Below are 20,923 nucleotides of genomic sequence, written 5' to 3'. Positions count from 1 at the left end.
CTTTTTTGCCAATGTAGGAATCAAAGAAATCAACAGGGGAAAAAACCTCCGCACAAAGGAAGGACTTCGCCGTTTTTCCCTTTCAAAATCCAAACTTGGCAGCTCTATTTCTGAGCCGTTCACCGCAAGGCAGTGATGTCAAGGAAATCGGAAGCCGTGTGGAGCCGTGAAAATATGGAAAACGTGCAGGTCTGAACCAAAATATCTGGTGTGCTGTGTCGGGGAGGGGCGCCTCCCTCCTCACAACACTGCCTACCTCTCCACACTCCCTGGGAGAGTTCTTGCTGTTCCCTGTCAGGGTTCATCACAAAACCAGGGGCTCCCTTACTTTTCATCCTCAAAAATACCTTCGGGAGCCAAGCTGAGTTCTCCAAATTTACCTGGTGAGTCCGGATTTTGGGGAAGTGGCTTAAGCAAACGTGGCGTTGTGTTGGTGGCTTTAACCACGTAGACGGGTCCATGTGTCACTGATGTCACACTCCTACCATTTTAACGTACCCTTGGGGACGGTGGGGGCAATTTCTGAGCATTTGGGGGAGAAACCCCATCCCCTACGTGAAGAACTTAATAAAGGTAAGCCCGTTACCCCATCAGGCCGTTGGATTTTCCACAGCGAGTTTACTGCTGTCTTCTCTAACCTGACCCTCGCCGCGCACACCTGTCCCTCGCGCGAGAGGCCACATGGCCAGCGCCTCCACCTGTCCGCGCTGGGCCGAGCCGGGCCGGGCCTCACCTGTGCGGCCGGCGAGCCCCTCCCGGGCTCGGCCACCCACCCCGCGTCACCTGTCCACGGACTTCACTCCCTTCCCTCGGCCACCCAAGGGCTTACGGAAACGGGGAGAGGGGGGAGCGGGGTGCCCTCGGGGGGGCCTAGGGAACCCCGTCGCCCGGACTCCGGGGTCTGCGCTCCTAACCTCCGGGGCGGGGGTCCGGGACCCTCCCCGAGCGCCCCCCGGGGGGCCGGGCGCCAGGACGGGGGTCCGGGGTGGGGGGGTGGGGGCGGTGACATCACGCCGGGCCGTCGGCGGCGAGGGCGCCCGGGGGCGGGGACCGCGGGCCGGGGCCGGGGGCGGAGGAGCCCCCGCGCCGCACCCACGGGCGAGCGCGGCCCCGCGCCCCGCGCCCCGCGCCGGCCGGGCCGTGGGCGGCGGGCGGCGGGCTGCGGGCTGCGGGCCCGGAGCGCGCGGGCCGCGGGGCGGCGGGGCGGGCGGGCGGCGCGCAGGGCGATCCCGGAGCGGCTCCGGGAAATCCAGCCGGGTTTTGACTCCGATCGCCCACGGAGCCCGCAGCCGGCGAATGTAACAAAGAACAAGCGGCATGGCGGCTGGACCGGGGCGGGCGGCGGGCGGGCGGGGCCGGGGCGGCGGGCCGGGCGCGGGGCGCGGGGCGCGGGGCGCGGGCCGGGCCGGGCCGGGGCGGCGCGCGGGGGCGGCGGCGGGCGCGGGGCCCCGGGCTTTACCTGCCTGTGGAATGTGCAGAGCGGGCTCGGATCCGGACTCCGGGTTGCGATCCGCTCCGGAAACTGCGCAGCACCGGAAGCCGGGGGGCGGCGGCGGGGCATTGTGGGAGTTGTAGTTCGCGCGGGCGCCGGCGGCGCGGACGGGGGGCCGACGGAGAGCGGGCGGCGTGCGCGGGCAGCGGCGGGGCGCGGGCGGCGCGGACCCGGGGCAGCGAGCAGGTCGCGGGCGGTGTGGACGGGGAGTGGGAAAGCGGGCCGCGCGAACCGGGGGTTGTGGACCCGGGAGCGGACGGCGGGGGCTGGGCAGCAGGTCGTAAGCTGTGTGGACCGGGAGTGGGAGAGCGGATGATGTGGATTGGAGAGCAGCGAGGCGTGGATGGTGATGCGGGGGGCAAGGGCGGCGTGGACGGAGAGCGGCAGGGAGCAGGCAGTGTAGACCGGGCTTGGGAGAGTGGGTGGCGTGGCTCCGGACCGGGCTGGGAGAAGCGGGGCTGGCTCTGCTGCCCCTTCCCCGGAGGCGTGGCTGGTGTGACCCTGGCAGCGACGCATGACCATTGCAAATATCGATTCCACCCCTGTGCTGCACAAACCCACAGCCCACAGCTCCGGGGGCCCCTGTAAGTCTCTTCTGGTGGCTGCCGGAGCCATAATTTCTTTTGGGGGCGGGGAGACTTGGAAGAAAGGGTCGAATTTTTCGTTAAAACCTGTCTGAGATTTGCTGCCAGGTGGTAGTTCTGAAAAGAGCCAATAGTGTGCCCCAGTCCTCCTGGTCCACTCGGGGAACCCGCCCCGGAGCGCTTACAGTGCCCCCAACAAGCTGGGGAAGTACCAGAAGGGAGCGTCTGGACCCGGCAGGGTGGGCTCTTGAAATACACACCTTGACCCGTGTGATGCTGGAAGGTTTGGGAATACCACCACCCTGGCCAGGACAACTGAGGCCAGACTGTTCCCTGACTCTCCCCACCCTGGGGGCTCGGTGGCCTGCTGACTGCCCTCCATCAAAAGTGCATGCGGGCTGGCGGGCACCTGGGTAGATCGGTGGGTTAAGCCTCCGACTCTTGATTTTGGCTCAGGTCATGCCCCCCCCCCGGGGTGGTGAGATCCAGCCACACTTTGAGCTCTGTGCTGGGCTTGGAGTCTGCTTAAGATTCTCTCTCGCTCTCCTTGTGTCCCTCTCCCCCACTCGCCGGCTCGCTTGCTCTCTCTCTCAAAACAAAACCCCAAAACGTGTGGCCACAGAATGTTAGAAGGGACTAGAGGAGTCTTTTAGTCTCCGGAGCAGAGCAGTAAAACTGTCTTCTTCATTTCTGCCTGGCAGAAAGTTCCACTGATAAAGTGCAAGAAGGGATAAGCAGATGGAAAAAGGATTTGAAATTGACATCAGACAGGACTCATTTGCCTCCTACACGGGAAGCTCCTAGGAATCAACAGGAAAAAGGTAAAGAACCCAACAGAAAAACGGACAGTTCCCAGTAGAGGAAATACAACGGCTCAGGGCGCCTGGGCGGCTCAGTGGTTAAGCCTCCAATGTCAGCTCAGGTCGTGACCTCTCGGTCGTGGGTTCCAGCCCCGCGTCGGGCGCTGTGCTGAAAATTCGGAGCCTGGAGCCTGCTTCAGATTCTGTGTATGTGTGTGTGTGTCTCTCTCAAAAACAAACAAACATTAAAAAAGTTAAAAAAAAAAAAAAAGCAAGCAAGCAGGCATAGTGGCTCTTAAGCTTAAGCAAAGCTCTTCAACTGTACTGCTACAGGAGAAAAGGCAAAGTGGCAGCACAATCGTTTTCACCTGTTACATTAGCAGATTTGGCTTTTTGTAAAGCTTAGTAGCATTATTTTGAAGAGAGTGTATAAAATGAGCTGTCTCGTCCTTTCCTGGTGGGAGAATAATTTGGTATAACCCCCATGGGGGCCCTTGGTTAATATGGAAATTCTAAATGCATAGAGCCTACGGCACGGCAGTCCCACAAGCAGAAATGTGTTCTCAGCTAGACTCACTTGTATGAATGGGTATGTGTGCAAGCTTGGTGATAAGTGAGGGCCCATCGAAACGGCGTGGCAGGAAGGTAGAAGCCTGAGCGGCTGCCCAGGGAGCAAGCTGAGTGTGGCCCGGGTGCCCCGAGCTTCTGTCTCCGCCCTCCCTGACAATCTGCAGTGGCTTCCTGATGGCTTGTACTGTGGGGCTGAACCTCAGCCTGCCACACCTTTCTTGATCATCACCTCCACACCCTTCCCCTGCTCACACCCGCCCCAGCTGTGGAATCCCAACCTCCCTCCAGCCCTCTGTTCCTCAGTCACATCTTCAGGGTCTTTTGTACATATTCCCTCTACCCTGGAATGCTCTCTGGGGACTTTCCGCCACCGTCTGTCTCTTCAGCATTCGGGTTTCTGTTCAGTCCCCGAGAGCCGTAGACTGACCCCTGCAGCCTGCAGCTAACGCACACCCCTCCCCTCCCCCCGCCCCTCTAGTGAGCTCACAGTTCTCGAATGCCCAGGTGGCTGGCCGCCGAGGCCTCTGCACATCAAACACAGATAGGACAGCAGAGCAGAAACCTGTACAAGCAGAAGACCTGACCCCGTCTAAAGCCATTTCTCGTGTCAGTTTGTGCAGCACAGGGGTGGAATCGATATTTGCAATGGTCATCGCATCTTCAAAAGAATTCCCAACGGGTTCAGTATATTCCTTCTGTGAAAGTTGGAAGGATTAAGCTGCCTTTTAAGGCAGATTTATATCCAAGTTTTTTTTAGTGTTTATTTATTTGGGGGGGGAGGGGCAGAACGCAGAATCCGAAGCAGGCTCCAGGCTCTGAGCTGTCAGCACAAGAGCCCGACGTGGGGCTCGAACCCAAGAACCGCGAGATCCTGACCTGAGCTGAAGTCCGACGCTTAACCGACTGAGCAGCCCAGGTGCCCCTATATCCAGAATTTTAAAGTGTTTTTTTAAAAAAACTTAAAAAAAAAAAAACAAAAACATTGTTTCTGAAAGTGTCAAGTTTTATTATTTTTTAAAACGTCTATTTATTTTGAGAGAGAGAGAGTGAGTGAGCAGGGAAAGGGGGAGGGAGAAGATCCCAAGCAGGCTCCGTGCCACCAGCTCAGAGCCTAACGTGTGGCTCGAACTCCCAAAACCATGAGATCACAACCTGAGCCAAAATCAAGAGTCAAACGCTTAACCAACTGAGCCACCCAAGCATCCCTCTAATTTTACTCTTAAGAACAAAACAGTGCGGAAGGCTTGCCTTTAAAAAAAAAAAAAAAGAAAAGAAAAACCACATGTAGAGATGTTCCTTGGGCAGCTTGTGGCCTCTGACTCTGGATAGTGGTATTGCATCAGCGTCCTGTTTCCCAAGCACGACAGCTACTGGGTGTGTGATGTGGAGACGCCGTCCTTCTTGGAAAATGCACTCTGAAGAAGTCAGGGCGGAACACGATGTCTCCAGCACTCGATCAGTTGATCGCTAGATGATAGGTAGGTAGGTAAAGCAAGTATGCAAAGTCGGTGAATCTAGTTGCAGGCTATGTGGGTTATTCTGTAGGTGTGAAATTTTGCAAAATAAGTGGGGGGAATTAAAAATAAGTAAGCAATAGAGTTTCCGTTACCCTGAGTGGATTTTCCTAGGGCATAATCACCATGCCCTGTCGTCACTCCTCCCACCCTCCCCCCCCATCCCCCCCCTCCCCGCCTCCACCCCTGCCCCGGGACGATGGTCTCAGCCCAGACACTGGCTGCCTCCCACGTCGACTAACTAACATGGCTCATCAGCCCTGGTTTTTTTGTTAGTTGACTCCCTTCATACTAGACTTCATAAAAATAAATATCCTAAGTCACTTCTCTACACAACCTCTAGCTTTTCAGTCCGGCTAAGTGTTGCTCTCCAGATAAAGACAGCAATCTAATCAGCGAGTGACTTAATTCTCACTGTGTGCAAAACATTGGATGTCACTTGATAGTTTTCTTGCCCATCGCAGGGAGCTGAAAGTTTAGAAAAAGCCGACATCAGGCCGTAAGTCCTTGGTCTCTGCTTTTGACACAAGGTAGCAGGGACTCCCCAGCCAGACAGCCTGGGCTCACGTTCTGTTTTCTGCCACTTATCCACTGTGGAATCTTGGACAAGTTACTTAACCTGTCTGTGCCTCGGTTTCCTGATCTGTAAAGCTGAGGTAGGTCATAACTCACGGGGTTGTCTCAAAGAGTGTAAGAGTCACTAACCAGCTCTGGCACATAGTAAGTGCTCAGTCAATACACTTACCACCATTGTGATTCCGAGTCTCTGTCCCGCGTCCGCGTAAAATACCACGGAGCCCAAGGCACCCCAGCACCCAACTTGATAAACGCTGGTATCAGCGGTTGAATGCTTGGCACACGCAGGACACGACGGGACGGTTCGCAGCGTGGAGGGGTGGTGCGGAGCCGGGGTGGGCTGCGCTGTGCGCGTGGAAGTTGGTGCCTCTGGGGCGCCGTGGGAAGGGGGTCTGGTGTGGCAGCGTTCCCTTCAGCGCGGGCACCGTGCGAGGCCATCCATCCTGGTATCCGGGCCTCTGTGGTGCCTTTTCTTTTTTTATGAACCATTTGCTGATGCGTATGTCGGGCACTCAGTACCCGTAGGCGACCAAGGTCACAACGGCATGGTTTTGTCATAGCCGTGCCCTCCTTGGCGGGCTCTGTCCCCTGACCCTGCGCCCGGATGAGGGGGGCAGGATGGGCATAAGCAAACCTGCCAGATGTGCTTATATGGGGCTGGCTGCTGACCCTGGTCCTTGCTCCCTAGGTGCGCTGTCCTGAACCCTGGGGATACGCCCAGGAGCCAGCATAGGAGGCCGTGATCCGGGGTCAAGTGACAGGCACTTGGAAGAGGTGCCCCGTGCTCTGCGTCATCCTTGGCCGAAGCTGCTTCGCGGAGCAGGTGGGGCTTGTGTTCGGTTAGGTCATTAGAGCAGGGAGGGGTGCGTGCTGGGGACAAGGGGTGCACATTCACAGCCTGCAGGTGGTTGACGTGGATTAATGTGGGCAGAATACAGCGTGTGCCTCAAGGTGACCTGGTAAATCAGGGCAAGGCTGGCCTTCCAGCAAGCACATCTGGTCCAGCGTCAGCACAGAAAGGGCCGTGGTCTCAGACCGCCGGACGCCTCCATCCCCAACAAGACACGTGGCCACCACCTCGCCACGAGCAGAGCTGAGAATCCGAATCCGAGCCCCGGGACGGCTGGGGCTCTGCACAGGTAGACCGTCCCCCCCGACGGCAGAGGTATCAATCATCTGGGCCCCCCCTCCGTACCCAGGAGGGCCACCCTGAGAAAAGGTCGGGGTCTGTGCACCAGTTTCCCAAATGTCGCAGCACCCGGGCACAGCGGGGAAGCAGCCCAGATGCCTGCAGGGTTCGTGTGGGATCCGTCCATCTGTCTCTGCCCGGCTCCGGCCCCCGCCCCACCCGGTAACCACCACGGGCCCCAAGCCAGTGTGACACCATCCGTACTCTGAGCCCCACGCAGGAGCCTGCCCCACACTCTCCCGGATGGGCCTCCGCTGGGGCAGCGAGGACCACAGGAGCCGAGGGATGTACGCAAGACTGCGCCCAGAAGGCTGCGGGGCATCCTGCAGGGTCACCTCATGCCAGCTTCCGCCCCTGGAGGACCCAGGCCGAGCCGACCCTGACGGGTAGCACCCCCAACTGGCCAAGAGCAAAGCAAGGGGCGGCAGCAACGAGCGAAGGGCCCACGTCTTCTTTCACGCGGCCGACCGTGACGGGCGTGCGCACAGACGGCCGAGCACCCGACGGAACGTGACCCGGGCGCAGCAAACACTACTCGGTGTTAGTGTTCCATGTGCACGTTTATTTCTCTCAAAGACCGTTCGTGTTCCAGCCACACCTTCCGCGGTTTGGTGCAGGACAGTGACGTGTTTTTATTTTATTTTTTTAATTTTTTTTTTTTAACATTTATTTTTGAGACAGAGAGAGACAGAGCATGAACGGGGGAGGGTCAGAGAGAGGGAGACACAGAATCTGAAACAGGCTCCAGGCTCTGAGCCGTCAGCACAGAGCCCGACGCGGGGCTCGAACTCACGGACCGCGAGATCATGACCTGAGCCGAAGTCGGCCGCTTGACCAACTGAGCCACCCAGGCGCCCCAGTGACGTGTTTTTAAAGTGCTACTGCGGAATACGATCGCCGTCGGGCAGAACCATCACCACGCTCGATCATCAAGCGAGACCCGGCCACGTGCCTGGAAAACCATGCGTTTTCTTGTTTTAAAAGAAAAATCTAGCTTTGATGGGACACTGGGGTGAAACACCACAAGCCTAAATCACAAACGGTACGTTCCGGACCAGCTGGGAGCGGGGTGGACTGGGCAGGGGGGCGCATTCCGGACGCCTCCTCACGCATCCAACGGGAGTGCTGAAGAAAGGGACCCGGAGGGAACCTGAGTGCTCTGCAGGAAGTGGCAGTGTGAGTGTGCCCGTGCCACATGCTTTGGTGATCAGGCCTGAGCAGGTTTGGGACAGTGGAGACGGGGGCCTGGCATCCGGGTCTACACCAGCGCGAGACCCGTTTCCCACCCGGCAGAAACGTCCTGACTTGCAGCGACTGCCGGCTTGTGCCGCGAGGCTTCGAGACTGTGACATGCGAGACTATTATGTGGAACCCCCCCCCCCCCCCCCCCCGCTGGTGGCAGCGACAGAAGTTAATCTGTCCCTTTCTGCTCCAGAAGAGAATGTGCCAGGCCTCTCCGGCAAAACCCATCAGAAGTCTAGACGGACAGCGACTGGCCAGGTAGCCACCAGCAGGAATCAAGGGCTGGTCTCCAACTTAAACTGGAGGGTCGGTTTACGTAAAGTGCTCTGTCCAAACCTCCTTCTTCACAGCCGGTTTTCAGCCGGGACAATGAGATCGCTGCTTCTGTTCTCGCTGCGCTGATCACACGCGCGCGAGGCTTCCCTGCGTGCCTCTGCAAAGGTCACGGGCACAGCCCCGGACCGGGCAGTGCCAGAACCAACGTGAGCACCCCGTTCCTGGCGTACAGGTGCTCCACTCAGACCTTAGCGTCCAGAAGAAACCGCTTTGGACACGCCAGTCTGCAAAACAGCCCGGAGGCCAACAAAAAAGTCCTCCAGCCGCTAACGCACAAGGGAAGGGAGGAAGGCTTTACAAACTCGTATGTGTAGTCCTCGGTGTGTGACCTTAATCGGTGTTTAAGTTCACAGTGTTCGCATTCGCATGAATCCCTACGCGGGAAAGCGCAGGCCTGGATAAGCAGCCACGGAAGAAGCGTTCACAGTATCCACAGGACCCGTTTTCCCGCTGCCCGACCCTCACGCACGCTCCCGCCCCCTATTTTCTCTTAAACTCCCTGCTAAGTCCCTGTCCTCTGTGACTTCAGGAAGGGCCCTCGGCTGGAGAAGACGTGAGTGCGTCTTGAGGAGGGGCTTCTGGGCCTTGATCAAGTATACGGGGCTCTTGTGTGCCGGACAGACACACGGACACACGGATCTCCTGGACGCCACGCTCCCCCTTTTGTGTGACGGTCCCGCTTCACACGCGGGACAGATGCAGCCCGCCTGTCACTTGCCCGCGACCCGGGAGGGGCTTCAAGTCACCAGGAAGTGGAAAACGCAGAGCCCTTAAAAGTTAAAACGGTGAACAAAATCCTCGTGGGGTCAGTCAGGAATGGGACATTTTCTTGTTTTGAGCGAGAAAGCTCCCGCGTAAAGCTCGGAGACCATCGCGTGGCATGGAGTTGATCTGAACCGCAAAATCAGACAGAAAACCGAGGCCCAGAACATCGTCTTTAAAAACAGCATATGGTGAAGAAAGCCATTTTACGGTCACTTGATTAATTCCTGGGACACGGAAAAAAATTTTTAAATACGTATTTTTAAGTAGAATTCGTAACGTAGTCTTCTAATCTCTCTCCCTCGAGAAAAAGGGGGGGGGGGAAGTTCTATAATTTTGGTTTTCGAAGAGGTTCCTGCGTGTCAGTAGCTCTCTCACCCCTGAAACACCAGTGTCAGGAGAAACAATGTTTGTAGGAAGGAGTCCCCCCAACTTCCTATCTGTGACAGAAGTCAAGGCTTCATAAATGGCCTTTTAAATCTTATTGGAACAAAGTGAATCTTACTGAACCATCAAAGCCTTCCACACAGATGACCACGGCCCTAACAAGCTCGTCCCCGCGAAGCGTGCATTCAGGAGGCACCGGCCAGCGTGCAGGCCCGTGGAGAGACGCACGGGCGAGGCATGTGGTCTGAAGGGCACACGGGGATACGGACACCGGGGGCCACGCTGAGCTTTTCTTCCCACTGGAAATCAAAGCAGGCGTGTGTCCCCTCCAACACGCGTCAAGCACTGTTCACAGAATTCTGGAGAGCTCCCGGAAGCATGCGAGGCAAGTTTGGCCCATTTGTTACTATTCAACTTAACTTCCATCCCTAAGCCTCGCACCTGAGACCTAGAATGATTTTTCTCTTTTGTCCCAGAAGTACTTTGTTTCAGCTATTGGCAACATTTGGCAAACTAACATCGGACTAAAGAAAAAAAAAAAAACCCGGTGTGGGTGGTCACCGTGTTCCGTTAGCGGTCACTTACTGCCCCGACTTCATTCCAGAGGCCCCTCCCTGCACTCCCGTGTGGCAAGTACCCCAGCAGGGCAGGGGGAAAAAAAGCCAGGAGTTGACGGCCCCGTGGGAATCCTGAGCGCTTCTGAAACCACAGAGGAGACTGGAAAGACCACGTGGGAACTCACAGGCCTCCCATTTGCGAAGGAAACACAAGAGTGCACAGGAGAGATCTAGTGTTTGCATACTTTTCAAGTTATATGGCTAATATCAAAGGCAACTATGCTCCTACCTTTGTCACAGTGTCTCCATCACCACCACGATGTCTCTACTGACCCCCAATCCCGCCTCCGTCCCACCTCTCCGCACTCGGGGCCAGCCGCACTGTGTTACTCTGAGCGGCCAGTCAGGACAGGTGACCCATCCGTTCCAGTCACAGTGACAGCATGGAGGGGCACCTCCTCTTTGCGACGCGGTCCGGGCACGGACCCGAGATAACACGCGTCGGAGCACAGAGTGGGTGAGGTGGAGTCCCCCTCACCGGCCCCGTCACTGTCCATTATTGGAGGTTCTCCAGTCCGTTATGCAAGTCTCCTAACGTTTGACTTCAGCTCTTTGACCTGAGCGCAGCCCTTTGGCATCTGACTTGGTGAGTTTTCTCTGGGGAAAGCCTCCTGGCTGGAGACGCGGATCTTCGTCCCCCTTTACAGGATGGCAGTACGACCCGGCCGGACGGGGCGGCCGGCTGACAGCTTGCAGCTCTCTTGCTGCGTCCCAGGGGTGCTTAGGGGGGCACGCGTCTTCCCGCGTCCTGGTGGGGGAGGCCGCCGGCCGCGGGGTCCGCCGGGGCCCCGTTCATGGCGTTCTTGCTTCTGTGCCTGGAGAGGAGCTTCTTGTTGAGGATCCTGGTGAGCGTCACCCCCTTCCTCCGGGCCCCCTCCGGCTGCTGCAGGAACACGAGGTCGTTGTGCGACTGGCTCATGCCAGGGTCCTTTTGTTGATGTCGCCGGCGGAAGAACAGCTTTGCGCCCTTCCTTAAAATCCCTCCTGGAAGAGGAAAGCAGAGGGGGGCGGTCAGGTGGGCTGAGGAGGAAACGCCGGGGCCACTAATCCAAGTGGAAAAGACAAGCAAGGAGGTTCGAACTACTCTAATGAGCAGTTTCTTCCATGTGCTGTCACTATCCACACGGGAGGGAAACGGCCGGAATCTGGCCCGGACCACATGTCAGAGTTTTCAGGATGAAAAGACTTGGAGGGGCGCCCGGGCGGCTCAGTCGGTAAAGCGTCTGACTCTGGATTCCGGCTCAGGTCATGATCTCACAGATTGTGAGTTCGAGCCCCGCACTGGGCTCTGTGCTGACAGCACGGAGCCGGCTTGGGATCCTCTCTCCCTCTCCCTCTCTCTCTCTCTCTGTCTGCCCCTCCCCTGCAGCTTTGAGCTGTCCCTACCTCGGGTCCCCTGGCCACTCACTCTCCTGAAGAAGTGCTGTGTGCCCCCGAAAAGAGGGTCCCGCTATTAAAACACAAAAACGGTCTCTGAGAACAAGGGTATCCGCTGTCTTAGGAGAGTTAAGATCTCTTCTTTCGGGGAGTAAGATGTTGTTTCACTGCAGACCCCACCGTACGTGCCTCGGGCTGTCGTGAAATGTCTGTTTCGGGCTTGTTTCTGACTCACAAGACCTCAACTTTGTGCGGCTCGACCTGCCTGCGGGATGTCAGCTAGCGGAACACGGAATACAAAAACAGCAATGGCAATGACTCTTCAAAGACCCAGGGCGAGCTCGCGTAGCAACGGGGCCCGGAACCCACTACACGAACTCCCTCCAGCATGCTGCTGCCCGGGCCCCCCCAGCAGGGTCCGGGAGCCTTTCGGGCCAGCCTGTGGCGCTCCTCGCGTGTGCATGTAGGCGTGGAGGGCCTCTGGAGGAGGAGCCTTGTGGCTCTTTGGCAGTCGACTATTTTCCTGACCGAGCCCGCGGATGCTTCGGTAGCCGTGACATAGACCAAAGCCACTGGCGTCTGTCCAGAGGGGACGAAGGGCGCCTGCTGGCTCTCCCACGTGAAATGCGTGTGGACGGCGGTGGAGTCTGGCCCCGCTCTGTCTGTGGACAAAGCAGCACGCCCGTGACTTTAAGGGCTCTTAATTGGATCTGGGGCCAAGGGAGAACTTGCCCTTGGCTCTGTCCAGGCTCAGCCGCAGAACAAGGCTCGAGAGCCCCAAGGTATAGGCTGAATGTCATCTGATCGGAGCTGCCGGAAAGATCTTTTGGTTTTTTTCCATTTTCTCTTTGGATATAGCCAAACAGCCTATTGGGAAGAATCATGGGGACGTTTCTACAACTGTCTAACGCGGAGAGGCTGCGTGCGGGGGTTTCCCGGACCGCGGGAAGGGGAGTACAGACGTGTGAGCGGCTTCACTCCTGCCGCGAGCCTGAGGTGCCGCATCTGGGGACCACGAAGGTCCGTTCCCAGAGCTGTTCCAGTCCCCCTAAGAATGCAGCGTATCGTGAGAAGTCACCAGCTAGGGTGTGTTATGGCACCAACCGCGGCCACCAACCGGACTGGACTTTGGCCAGCGGGGGGCATTACACTGGTACCTGCTGATTAATTACCCCGGCATGGCGACAGGCTCCAGCCAGAGGGTCGCAGGGGCCGAGGAAGTGTTTCTGACACGGGGACCTGCTTTAGGTTGAGCGTGGGGCCCCTGAAGGGCATATTAATGTGGGCTCTCACCTGGAACGGAGGAGGGGAAGGCGGGATCCGTTCCGTTAACTTAGAGTGCTCTGACCCCACGCCCCCGGTTTCCCCAGGGGAATGGAAGCCCAAGGGGGGCAGGCTGGCCCCATCCCCGGGTCAGCTGGAGGCCAGCAGTAACAGGTGCTGTCCTGGAGGGCCCCGTCTCCTAAGCCCGTCCTAGGTGTCCCCGCACTGGAATTTGGTCTGGGGTCTGGAGCCAGGGTCTGAGGTGTGAGCAGGGGTGCCGTTATGGGTGGGGTCGCGTCCCTCCAAAATTCCTGCGTTGGGGTCCTAATCCCCAGCACCTCAGAATGTGGCCTTATCTTACAGACGGGGTCCTTACAGAGGTGATTAATCCACAGGGCGTCAAGGCAGGTACCACACCAGCGTGGCCGTGCCCCTACAGAAAGAAGAGATGCGGACGGGCACGCCCACGGGGAGCGTGCCAGGTGGAGGCAGGGATGGGGTGACGCTTCGATAAGCCAAGGAAGGCCAGAGACACTGACAAACACCAGGGGCCTGGCGAGATCATCCTGGCCCACAGGAGCCACCAGCCCTGCCCACGCCTCGACCTCGGGCTTCTGGCCTCCAGAGCTGGGGGGACTGTCCATTGCTGAGCACAAGGCTGTGTGGATCGCAAGAGGCCAGCCCGCCCTGCAGGGCACAGCGTCTGGTTCTCGAGAAGCATGGGTTTGCACCAGATTCCGAGGGAAACCTGAGCGCGGGGAGAGGCAAGAGGTAGGTGTTCAGATTCCCTCAAAAGGGAATCGGCACGTTGTCAAGCAATCCCTTTAACTCGTTTCAATGAAATCGCACTTGAAATAACTAAATTCGAATTCTTGCCATATCACGATGGCATATGAAGGACCCCCAACCTGTGAATAAAACTGGAAAAGCAGAAAGATCTGTGTGCCGTAGTCACTTTGAACGGTCCTGCCGGCCGTGGTCTGTCCCACAAGCGAAGCTCTGCTCCCGTGCGTCCCACAGATGGGGCCCGTCGCGGGGTGTTTTCTGTCCTTCCGGGCCCCAGGCAAGCTCTCAGAACAGGGCTGCTGTTTTGTTAAATAGGACTGTTCCAAATCAATACCAGAACCGATGATGTCCTGGGTCCCCTGGTAAAGTCACTTGGGGGTCTCACCAAACCTGTCTTCTCTAACTTGATAGGACTGGTCACGGCTTTATGGGGATAATACCTCCTGCTTGGATGGAAGGGCCATGTGAAAGGAGGGACTGAGGTTTGCAGATCTATATGCTGGAGCCCTGCTTCTGTCTCCCAGAGACCTCTGAGAGAGATCTCCTCCCCAGCGGTGACATGCTCTGCCCCACTAAGTGGGCCCCAGTGCAGAAAGCCTATGTTCTCACACCCGGCTCCTCTGTGCTCCTGAGGACGGTGTCTGAGCTGGCCGGGGGGGGGGGGGGGGGTCACACCGCCCAGCAGTGGCCAGCAGGTGTTTGGTAGAGGGCGCATCCGTGGTGGTCACCAGGGGGGGCCTCCAGAGAGTGAGATAAGTCTCAGCTCCCAGAGGCGTCACAGAGCACAGCCCTGCGCTCCAACGCGGGCGTGGACAGGCTTTCCGGAACCACATAGATCCCGAGAGGCGTGCTGGTAGCGTGTGTCGGGCAGGACGTTTTAGGGACACACGGCCGTCTCCAGATCCACGGTTTAACTCCTCAAACGTGAGGAGTAGCCAGAGCAAGCAGAGATCATCTCCTCTGCATTTCCAGATAAAAACGTCAAAGCCTGTTGAGCCTCGGGCACACGTCACAGTTACCCTCGGGGTAAATAATGACGGAGGAACAAAGCCACACGTGTGGCACTGACTCCTGCACTCCGCGGTGGCGCGAGGGGCACCGGACTCTCCCGTCAGCTGAGAAGTCACGCCGTCTGGAGCTCCCTCACCTCACCACGGCCGTGCGGCTGTGTCTTCTGTGTCAAGGTGGCCAGTGTGCCCAGGGATTCAGTCAGACCCTCATCTGTTAGGTGAATGCACTCGGCAGGTGTGGGGGTAACACCTGCATTCAGCTATCCTGGACTAAAGCACATTACCCCGGATGATGTGGACGGGCCTCCTCCAATCAACTGAATGCCTTAGGAGCCAACCCTGAAGGGCTCTAGGAGAAGAAGGGCTGGTCCCCTGCCCGCCGGCCCCGCCCACAGATTTCAGACTGTCAGAGCCCATAATCGCGTGAGCCAGTTCCTTGAAATGTAGAACTGATTGGTGCCATTCCTCTAGAGAACTCTGGCTAAGACAGTAACTAAAAGTTTGGTATGTGACGCTTGCCTCTGGGCCCCCAGAACCCGTCCCCTTCGCTGATGGGGAAGCTCACAGTGCCCAGGCCAGAGGAACTGGAGAAGTCTGGATTTCATAAGCCCCTTTTTTCCAGATTAGCTCAGCCACACCAGCAGTCAGGAGGCAAGACTCAGACCTCACCCACACTTTAAAGATCCCTTAAGGACAGAATCTGGAGAGAAGATGTGCAATGTGAAACGAATAGCCAAACGCTTAAAGGGGGGGCAGAGAGGAGAAAAATCTTTCCCTGGTTCTAACAAGGTTAAAAAAAAAAAAAAATCACAAAAACACTGAAAAGTAAATAGGAAGAAATTTGAAGATGATTATTCTCAATTATAGCTTTACTAGAGCAAATGTTTGCAAATCTATGCTTGTCTGTCTGCACAGACCCTAACAGACACAAATAGCTCCGTGAAGAACCCATCTCAAAATCTCATACGTAAGAAAGCAATCACCAAAAGCCACCTTACACATTGTAGTTTGCTGCCCAAAGAACAGCTTCTGAGTTCAAGCTAAACCCCACATAGTCTGTTTATAAGCGACTGCTTGTTAGAACCAGAGCTCCGCTAAGGGAAGGGGCGTATGCAAGTCACAGCGAGCGAGGCTGCGTGCCCCCCACCTAGGGGCACAGCGCCCGCGCCCCACCCGCGTAAAGTGCTGTACCAACCCAACCAGGCCACTTCTACGGAGGCAACTGCGAACACACACTGGAGAGGGACAGGAAAATAAAAAGGAAGGGAAGGGAAGGGGGAGGGGGTCGGCTTCCTGCTGTTACAAAATACGCTACTCTCGCGGCGAAACCGCACCTAATTTAAAAATACGTACATAAGACAAAAGTCACTTACTGTGTAGGCAATCAATTCTGGTTGGCACAGCGATCCTCTTAAGTTAGAGGCAATGACCGCGAGGGGACGAGAAGGAAGAGGTCAGAGGTCAAAAGAAAAGTGCGCGGGAGCAAGACAAGAATGACAGACAGTGAGTTCCAAAGCGCCGTGCCCCACGTGCGCGTGAAGTGACTGGGAAGGACGTCTGGCAAGAGTCTGGGGGCTCGGATTGCTTTTTTTTTTCTTTTTTTACTTTTTAATATTTATTCGTCAAAGTCTCCATCGATACTTTGGTTCCTACTCATGGGGGAATACACACGGCGTAACCTTTGCCGTCTTGAGCGTCTCTAAACACGCGGCCACGTTAAGTAAATTCACATCGTGCAGCACGGCCACATCGACCCCGTTAAGCTAGAAACAAGCCCACGCGTGGGGATAAACTGGCTCACAAGACAGACATTTCCAACCCGCGGGGTTCCAGAACTCTAAATATGCTGGCAGGTCTTGGAAATCTGTGCAAACCCACACAGGTAGTTCTTGGGCCAGACACTAACCTTCAGTTATTTAATGTAGAAACGAGAGGAAACCCCACAGAGCCACTCCCTGGATCCCCAGTGTTGAAAACTGGTGCAACACAAAAGCTATTTGGCATCCGTTAACACATAACTGTCCAACGTCTCACGGAGATGCTGTGTCCAAGTCGCTGGCACTTAGGTCCCCAAGAGTGCCCTTCTTGAGGGGTGCCATCAACCTGGCCAGTGGCGGGCAAGGAGAAGGGCGGCCATGGAAGGGATCCCATGGGAAAGAACCTTCTGGAGGGAAAAGCAGAGGAAGGAGGAAGCGACGGGTGAGGGTAGGGTGGTCTCTGAACGGACTCGGGGCCGGCGAGGCGCGGCTGCCGGGGTTGACGCGGGAGGGCAGGAGGGCAGGCTGGGAGGTTGGGGCTCCGTTGAGAACAGGCAGCAGACTGCTGGCCACCGGGAGAAGGAAGCGAGAGGAAGGGGCGCCCCACCCTGCACCCCCTTTGCTACCCCACCCAGCGCTCGCGGCCTTCCTCCGGTCCAGGGGGGCTCCCTCGGGCCGTGCTGGCCCCAAGGGCAGGCCAGAGGGGTGTGTATGCGCCTGGCAGACCGACAGCCCGGAACCTGGCCTGCGCCTTCTGAACAGGAGCGAGGGAGCTGCCAGAGGGCAACGCACAGGTCACCCAGGCTCAGCGCAGGGGGCACTTAGCGGCCCGGGGTCCGATCTTCATCCCCTGGCTTAGAAATTCTGTTCTCCTTCCCTCTTTCCTTCTCCTGGCTTCCAGCCGCTCCCCACGTGTGCCCACCCTGCTTCGGCAAGCAGGGGCCTCGTGGGGACGCACGAGAAGCAGACGGGAGGGAGTGGGTGGGGATGAACGCAGAGGCCTCCAGCCGGGTTCTCAGCCCCGACAGCACGGACACAGGGCCACGCACCGCCACGAGGCGGCCCATCCTGCACCCCACGGGGCTCCGAGCTGCACCCCGCCCGCTGCCTGCAGCACCCCACTCCCAGCTGTCTCGGGACGCTCGCCGGTGTCCCCTGAGTGGGGGGCACAACCGCCGGGTCTGAGAACCACCGGTCCCGGCAGCAAGAATGGGGTGGGGGGGCGGGGGCAGTGGGAGACAGCCACGGAGCAGCTCACGGGGGTCCCCGACCTCAGGAGTGACTGGGACGTCTGCGTTCTCAGCGGGGCAGGACTTGGCGCTGAGGTGCACCCACGACTCCCAGCTCGGATCGGGCACCTGCTCCCACCCTGTCTCTGCACCGGGGGCCCCTTGCCACTGCCCGGGGGGTGGGCCCACCCTCGTGCGCCGAGGAGAAGCTGAGCGCAGGAGGCGTGACGCCTCCCGTGGAGAACGGACCTCAAGCCCCCAGACTGCGTTCGCTCAGAAGGAACCTTTACGTCACCATCGTGCCGAAGCGCTAAGTACAACTGAGCACGCTGAAGAAATGTACAAGTTAAAGCCCCGATTTAGGGCTAATGGAAAACAACGGATTATTCTAATGATGTGATTCCTCGGCCCTACACACACGTTAAGTTGATGGTCGTCAACTTAAAACTGACCCCAGTTTCTGGGGTATTCCTCTCGCCCTGGGCCCTAGCAGGTCCGAGTGCTGGGGTCTGCCCTGGTTTTAGTGAAGGGAAGAGATTGAGACACAATGAACAGGTGCGCATCTGCACAGCCGAGGGAAGCCGGGTCTCTGGCGGCTACGTGTGGCGTCTCTTTGGCCCCACTGTGGGATATGACCCCCTCTAAATGCTCTAGATAGTTCTACTGGGCGGGGGTGGGGGGCAGAGAGAGAGAGGAAGGGGGCCTCTAGGCATGACCACAAGCTGTTCGCCCCACCCCCCCCAATGCGGAGAGACGGAAGGATTCTCAATGTGGCTCCTGCCCAGAGGCTTAATCGGGCCCCAACCTCCTACACAGGGGTGCTCGCTGGGGTGGGGTGCTGAGGAGGGGGTGGGTTTGCGCAGGGGAAGGGAAGCGGGTGATGGGAACCGAAAGTCAGCTCAGAAACTGGCAGGAGAGATCAGCCGTCGGGTGGGGCGGGTGGGGGGGGGGGTGGGCACAGGTACCTTTATGCTTCTTGGCAGCATCCGGCTCTGAGACACTCAGGGAGCTCTCCGACAGCTCGTCCCCATCGGGGTCCAGCGGGGCCTGGCTGTCCCACGCCGGGGCCTGTGACTCCTGGTCCAAGTCCCAGGAGCCTAGCTCGCGCTCCTGGGGCTCCGGGGCCGGCGGGGCCGGGGCCGGGGCCGGGGCCGGGGCCGGGGCCTCTTCCTCCTGCGGGGCAGAGACGGCGGCCGCCCCCGGAAGGGACGGGGGGTCCTCCTGGGGGGTGCCATCCACGGAGGCCGCGTAGTCCAGCATGAGGGCGGCGGCATTGTCCTGAGATAGCGAGGTCTGTCCCGGGACAAGAGAAAAAAGCCAGCATGAGGGACGACGGCAAGGACACACGGAAGGAGGGCCGGCACGGAAAAGCCCGGAAACCTCTGTCCAAACATGCTGGGGGTGATTCCAAAGAGTCAGAAGTCGCCCGCGGCTTGTCTTCCAAGGGGGCGGCAACTGGGTTTCCAAGGGACTGAAGTGCGGTGACTATGTGTCTCCGCTCACAGCAGAGGGTCGGGGCCCCTGGTGCCAGGGGCCCTTCACACGTGGAGGGGCATCGAGGAAGCAGACACCCTTCTCCAGCCTGCGGGAGGGAGAGCACTTCCTTCTAGGAGGCGGACAGCCCGCTGGAGGGGGGGCCACGGGACGTGGGCCACAGATTCTGTCTTCACACTTATCCTACAGGATTTTGTTTTCTGCCGGCAGAAATTGCTCAGCATACATGTCGTAGCCTGAGAATCCGGGGTGCTCCTCTCAGCCGCGGGGCTGGGTGGCTGCAGGGCGGGAAGGTGGTTGCGAGGGGCCTGGGGCGGGCCGCTGTCGGATGCCCACACCCTGCTGGCTTGTGGTGTGCCCACTGGCTCAAGATGGGACAACCTGAGCGTCCGTAAAAAATCGTAACTGCAGGGGGTTGGATATGTTAAACGTGCAGACCCTTGGGCTCCTAAAGAGCCACAGGAAGCATAGAAGACATGGTCAGGAGACCCTGTGGGTCCCTCACATCCGGCCCGGACTCAGGAGAACGCAGCCTTTGGGCCTTGGCCCTTCTGGGGACGCCGTCGCCCCCTGCTGGCTGAGGCCAGAAGTGCACTCAGGAAGCCCAGAGAGGCCCCCACCTGGGGCCTGGGGCCTCGGGGGCCGTGTCAAGGCTGCCCGGCAGGCGTGGCAGCTGGTACGTGAGCACCAGCCACCGAGGCCCCGAGTACAATGGCAACACTGGTGACGCACCTCTGGCACCTGCCACGACCCACTGCAGCACGACTTCTAGACCCGCCACGCTCACAGCCTCCGAGCACCCCCCTCCGCGTTCAGAACGTCGTCTTCCTCGTCCCCCATGACTTCCTGGTCTCCCAAACGCCCCTCCGTGGCACACGTTTTCCTGGCCCATCTGAGATGTCAAACACGAGTACGGGGCTGAAGCGTGGCTCCCTGCCCCGAGGGGCCGGCCCCTCTGGCACCCAGCAGGGCAGGAGAAGGGAGGGAGTGGAGACCGGGGTACATTTTAGACAATCTGCACGTCTCTCTGGCTGCAAAAGGCACAAACACTCGCTGCAAAAAAACTTCAATGGTCTGGAGGCGTGCGACGTGGGAAGTGGACGCTCCCCGTCATCGACCAGCGAGAGGGCGGAGGCTCGGTCCCAAAGGGGCCCCCCCGGCCAGAGACCTTCGAGCTGCCTCATCAACGGGACAAGCTGCATCCACACGACGCCGTGAACGACCCGCTCGCTGGGTCAGGAAGAGAACCTGCCATTTGCACGGAACTTTCCGGATGTCGTCAAGAGCTCAGGCTACCTTCCCCAAGGAGGAAGCCAGCCCGCCGACAGACGCAATCCGCCCCCCCCTGCCCCGCCCCCACCAGCGCATGGCCGCACCTTGGAGATCCCTGATATGATGATGGTGCTTTTCTTCCGCGGAGACTTGACCCTCAGCTTCGAAGACTCGCTGAGCTGGCGGATGGCGACTTCTGCCACGGGGTCCGAGCCATTCAGAACCAGGAGCTCTGCGGGAGGGAAGGCAGCACTGAGCATGTGCACACACGCCCCCTGGAGACTGCTAGGCCTGACGGAAATGGTCCCCAGGCAGAGGTCGGCAGATACCTTCTGGAAGGGGCCAGAGCCTAAATGGTCTAAGGTTTGTGGGCCGGCGGGTCACCGGGTCCCGGCCACTCACCGCTGCCTCTGTAGGGTGAGAGCAGCCAGAGCCCTGCCAGGCTGGGCTCTGAGGCTATTTATGAGCAGAACCAGGGCCAGATTTGGCTCACAGACCACCCTCGGTCCACAGCTGCTTCTGGAAGGTTCCACGTACTCACTGACGCACGCTTACTCAGATCCCTGCGTTTTCTTACACGCCAGTCATACCTCCGCAGGGTTGACGAGAAACAAGCAGGTAGGCTGAGAAACAAAAACACCTCTAACCTTGTGGAAGATTTGAACT

General features: G+C 58.5%; 2 protein-coding genes and 1 long non-coding RNA gene across 10 annotated transcripts in view; 1 reads left to right on the top strand and 2 right to left on the bottom strand.

The window, feature by feature from the left end:
* Window positions 1-1,528, bottom strand: part of PRDM15 (PR/SET domain 15) — a 66,807-nt gene extending 65,279 nt beyond the window's left edge. For 3 of the 6 annotated variants that reach the window (XM_047847010.1, XM_047847008.1, XM_047847018.1), the window contains exon 1: window positions 381-965. Coding sequence is in view for 3 of the 6 variants with exons in the window: in XM_047847008.1 (XP_047702964.1) it covers window positions 381-461 (81 nt within the window). In the remaining 3 variants the exon portion in view is untranslated. Of the gene's footprint in view, window positions 1-380; window positions 972-1,459 lie in introns of those variants that run through there. The other 3 variants (XM_047847014.1, XM_047847012.1, XM_047847007.1) reach the window with 3 other exon arrangements.
* LOC125159102 (uncharacterized) lies at window positions 503-13,644 on the top strand. 3 transcript variants are annotated; one of them, XR_007149697.1, is made up of 4 exons: window positions 503-573; window positions 2,778-2,897; window positions 6,225-6,359; window positions 11,620-13,644. It is a non-coding gene; the product is annotated as an uncharacterized LOC125159102 (long non-coding RNA). The 3 variants fall into 3 exon arrangements; XR_007149696.1 differs by lacking the exon at window positions 503-573 and adding an exon at window positions 1,623-1,678; XR_007149695.1 differs by lacking the exon at window positions 503-573 and adding an exon at window positions 1,688-2,076.
* C2CD2 (C2 calcium dependent domain containing 2) overlaps window positions 7,267-20,923 on the bottom strand; it is a 51,522-nt gene continuing 37,865 nt past the window's right edge. Inside the window, exons 12-14 of the mRNA XM_047847019.1 lie at window positions 20,362-20,489; window positions 18,457-18,784; window positions 7,267-11,053 (exon numbers count right to left, since the gene is read on the bottom strand). Coding sequence (XP_047702975.1) covers window positions 10,791-11,053; window positions 18,457-18,784; window positions 20,362-20,489 — 719 coding nt within the window. The 3' untranslated portion in view covers window positions 7,267-10,790. The remainder of the gene's footprint in view (window positions 11,054-18,456; window positions 18,785-20,361; window positions 20,490-20,923) is intronic.

The sequence above is a fragment of the Prionailurus viverrinus genome, unplaced genomic scaffold, assembly GCF_022837055.1.
Source record: "Prionailurus viverrinus isolate Anna unplaced genomic scaffold, UM_Priviv_1.0 scaffold_42, whole genome shotgun sequence".
NCBI lineage: Eukaryota > Metazoa > Chordata > Mammalia > Carnivora > Felidae > Prionailurus > Prionailurus viverrinus.
Note: the sequence above shows the minus strand (reverse complement) of the source record. Positions and strands in the feature narration are given on the sequence as shown.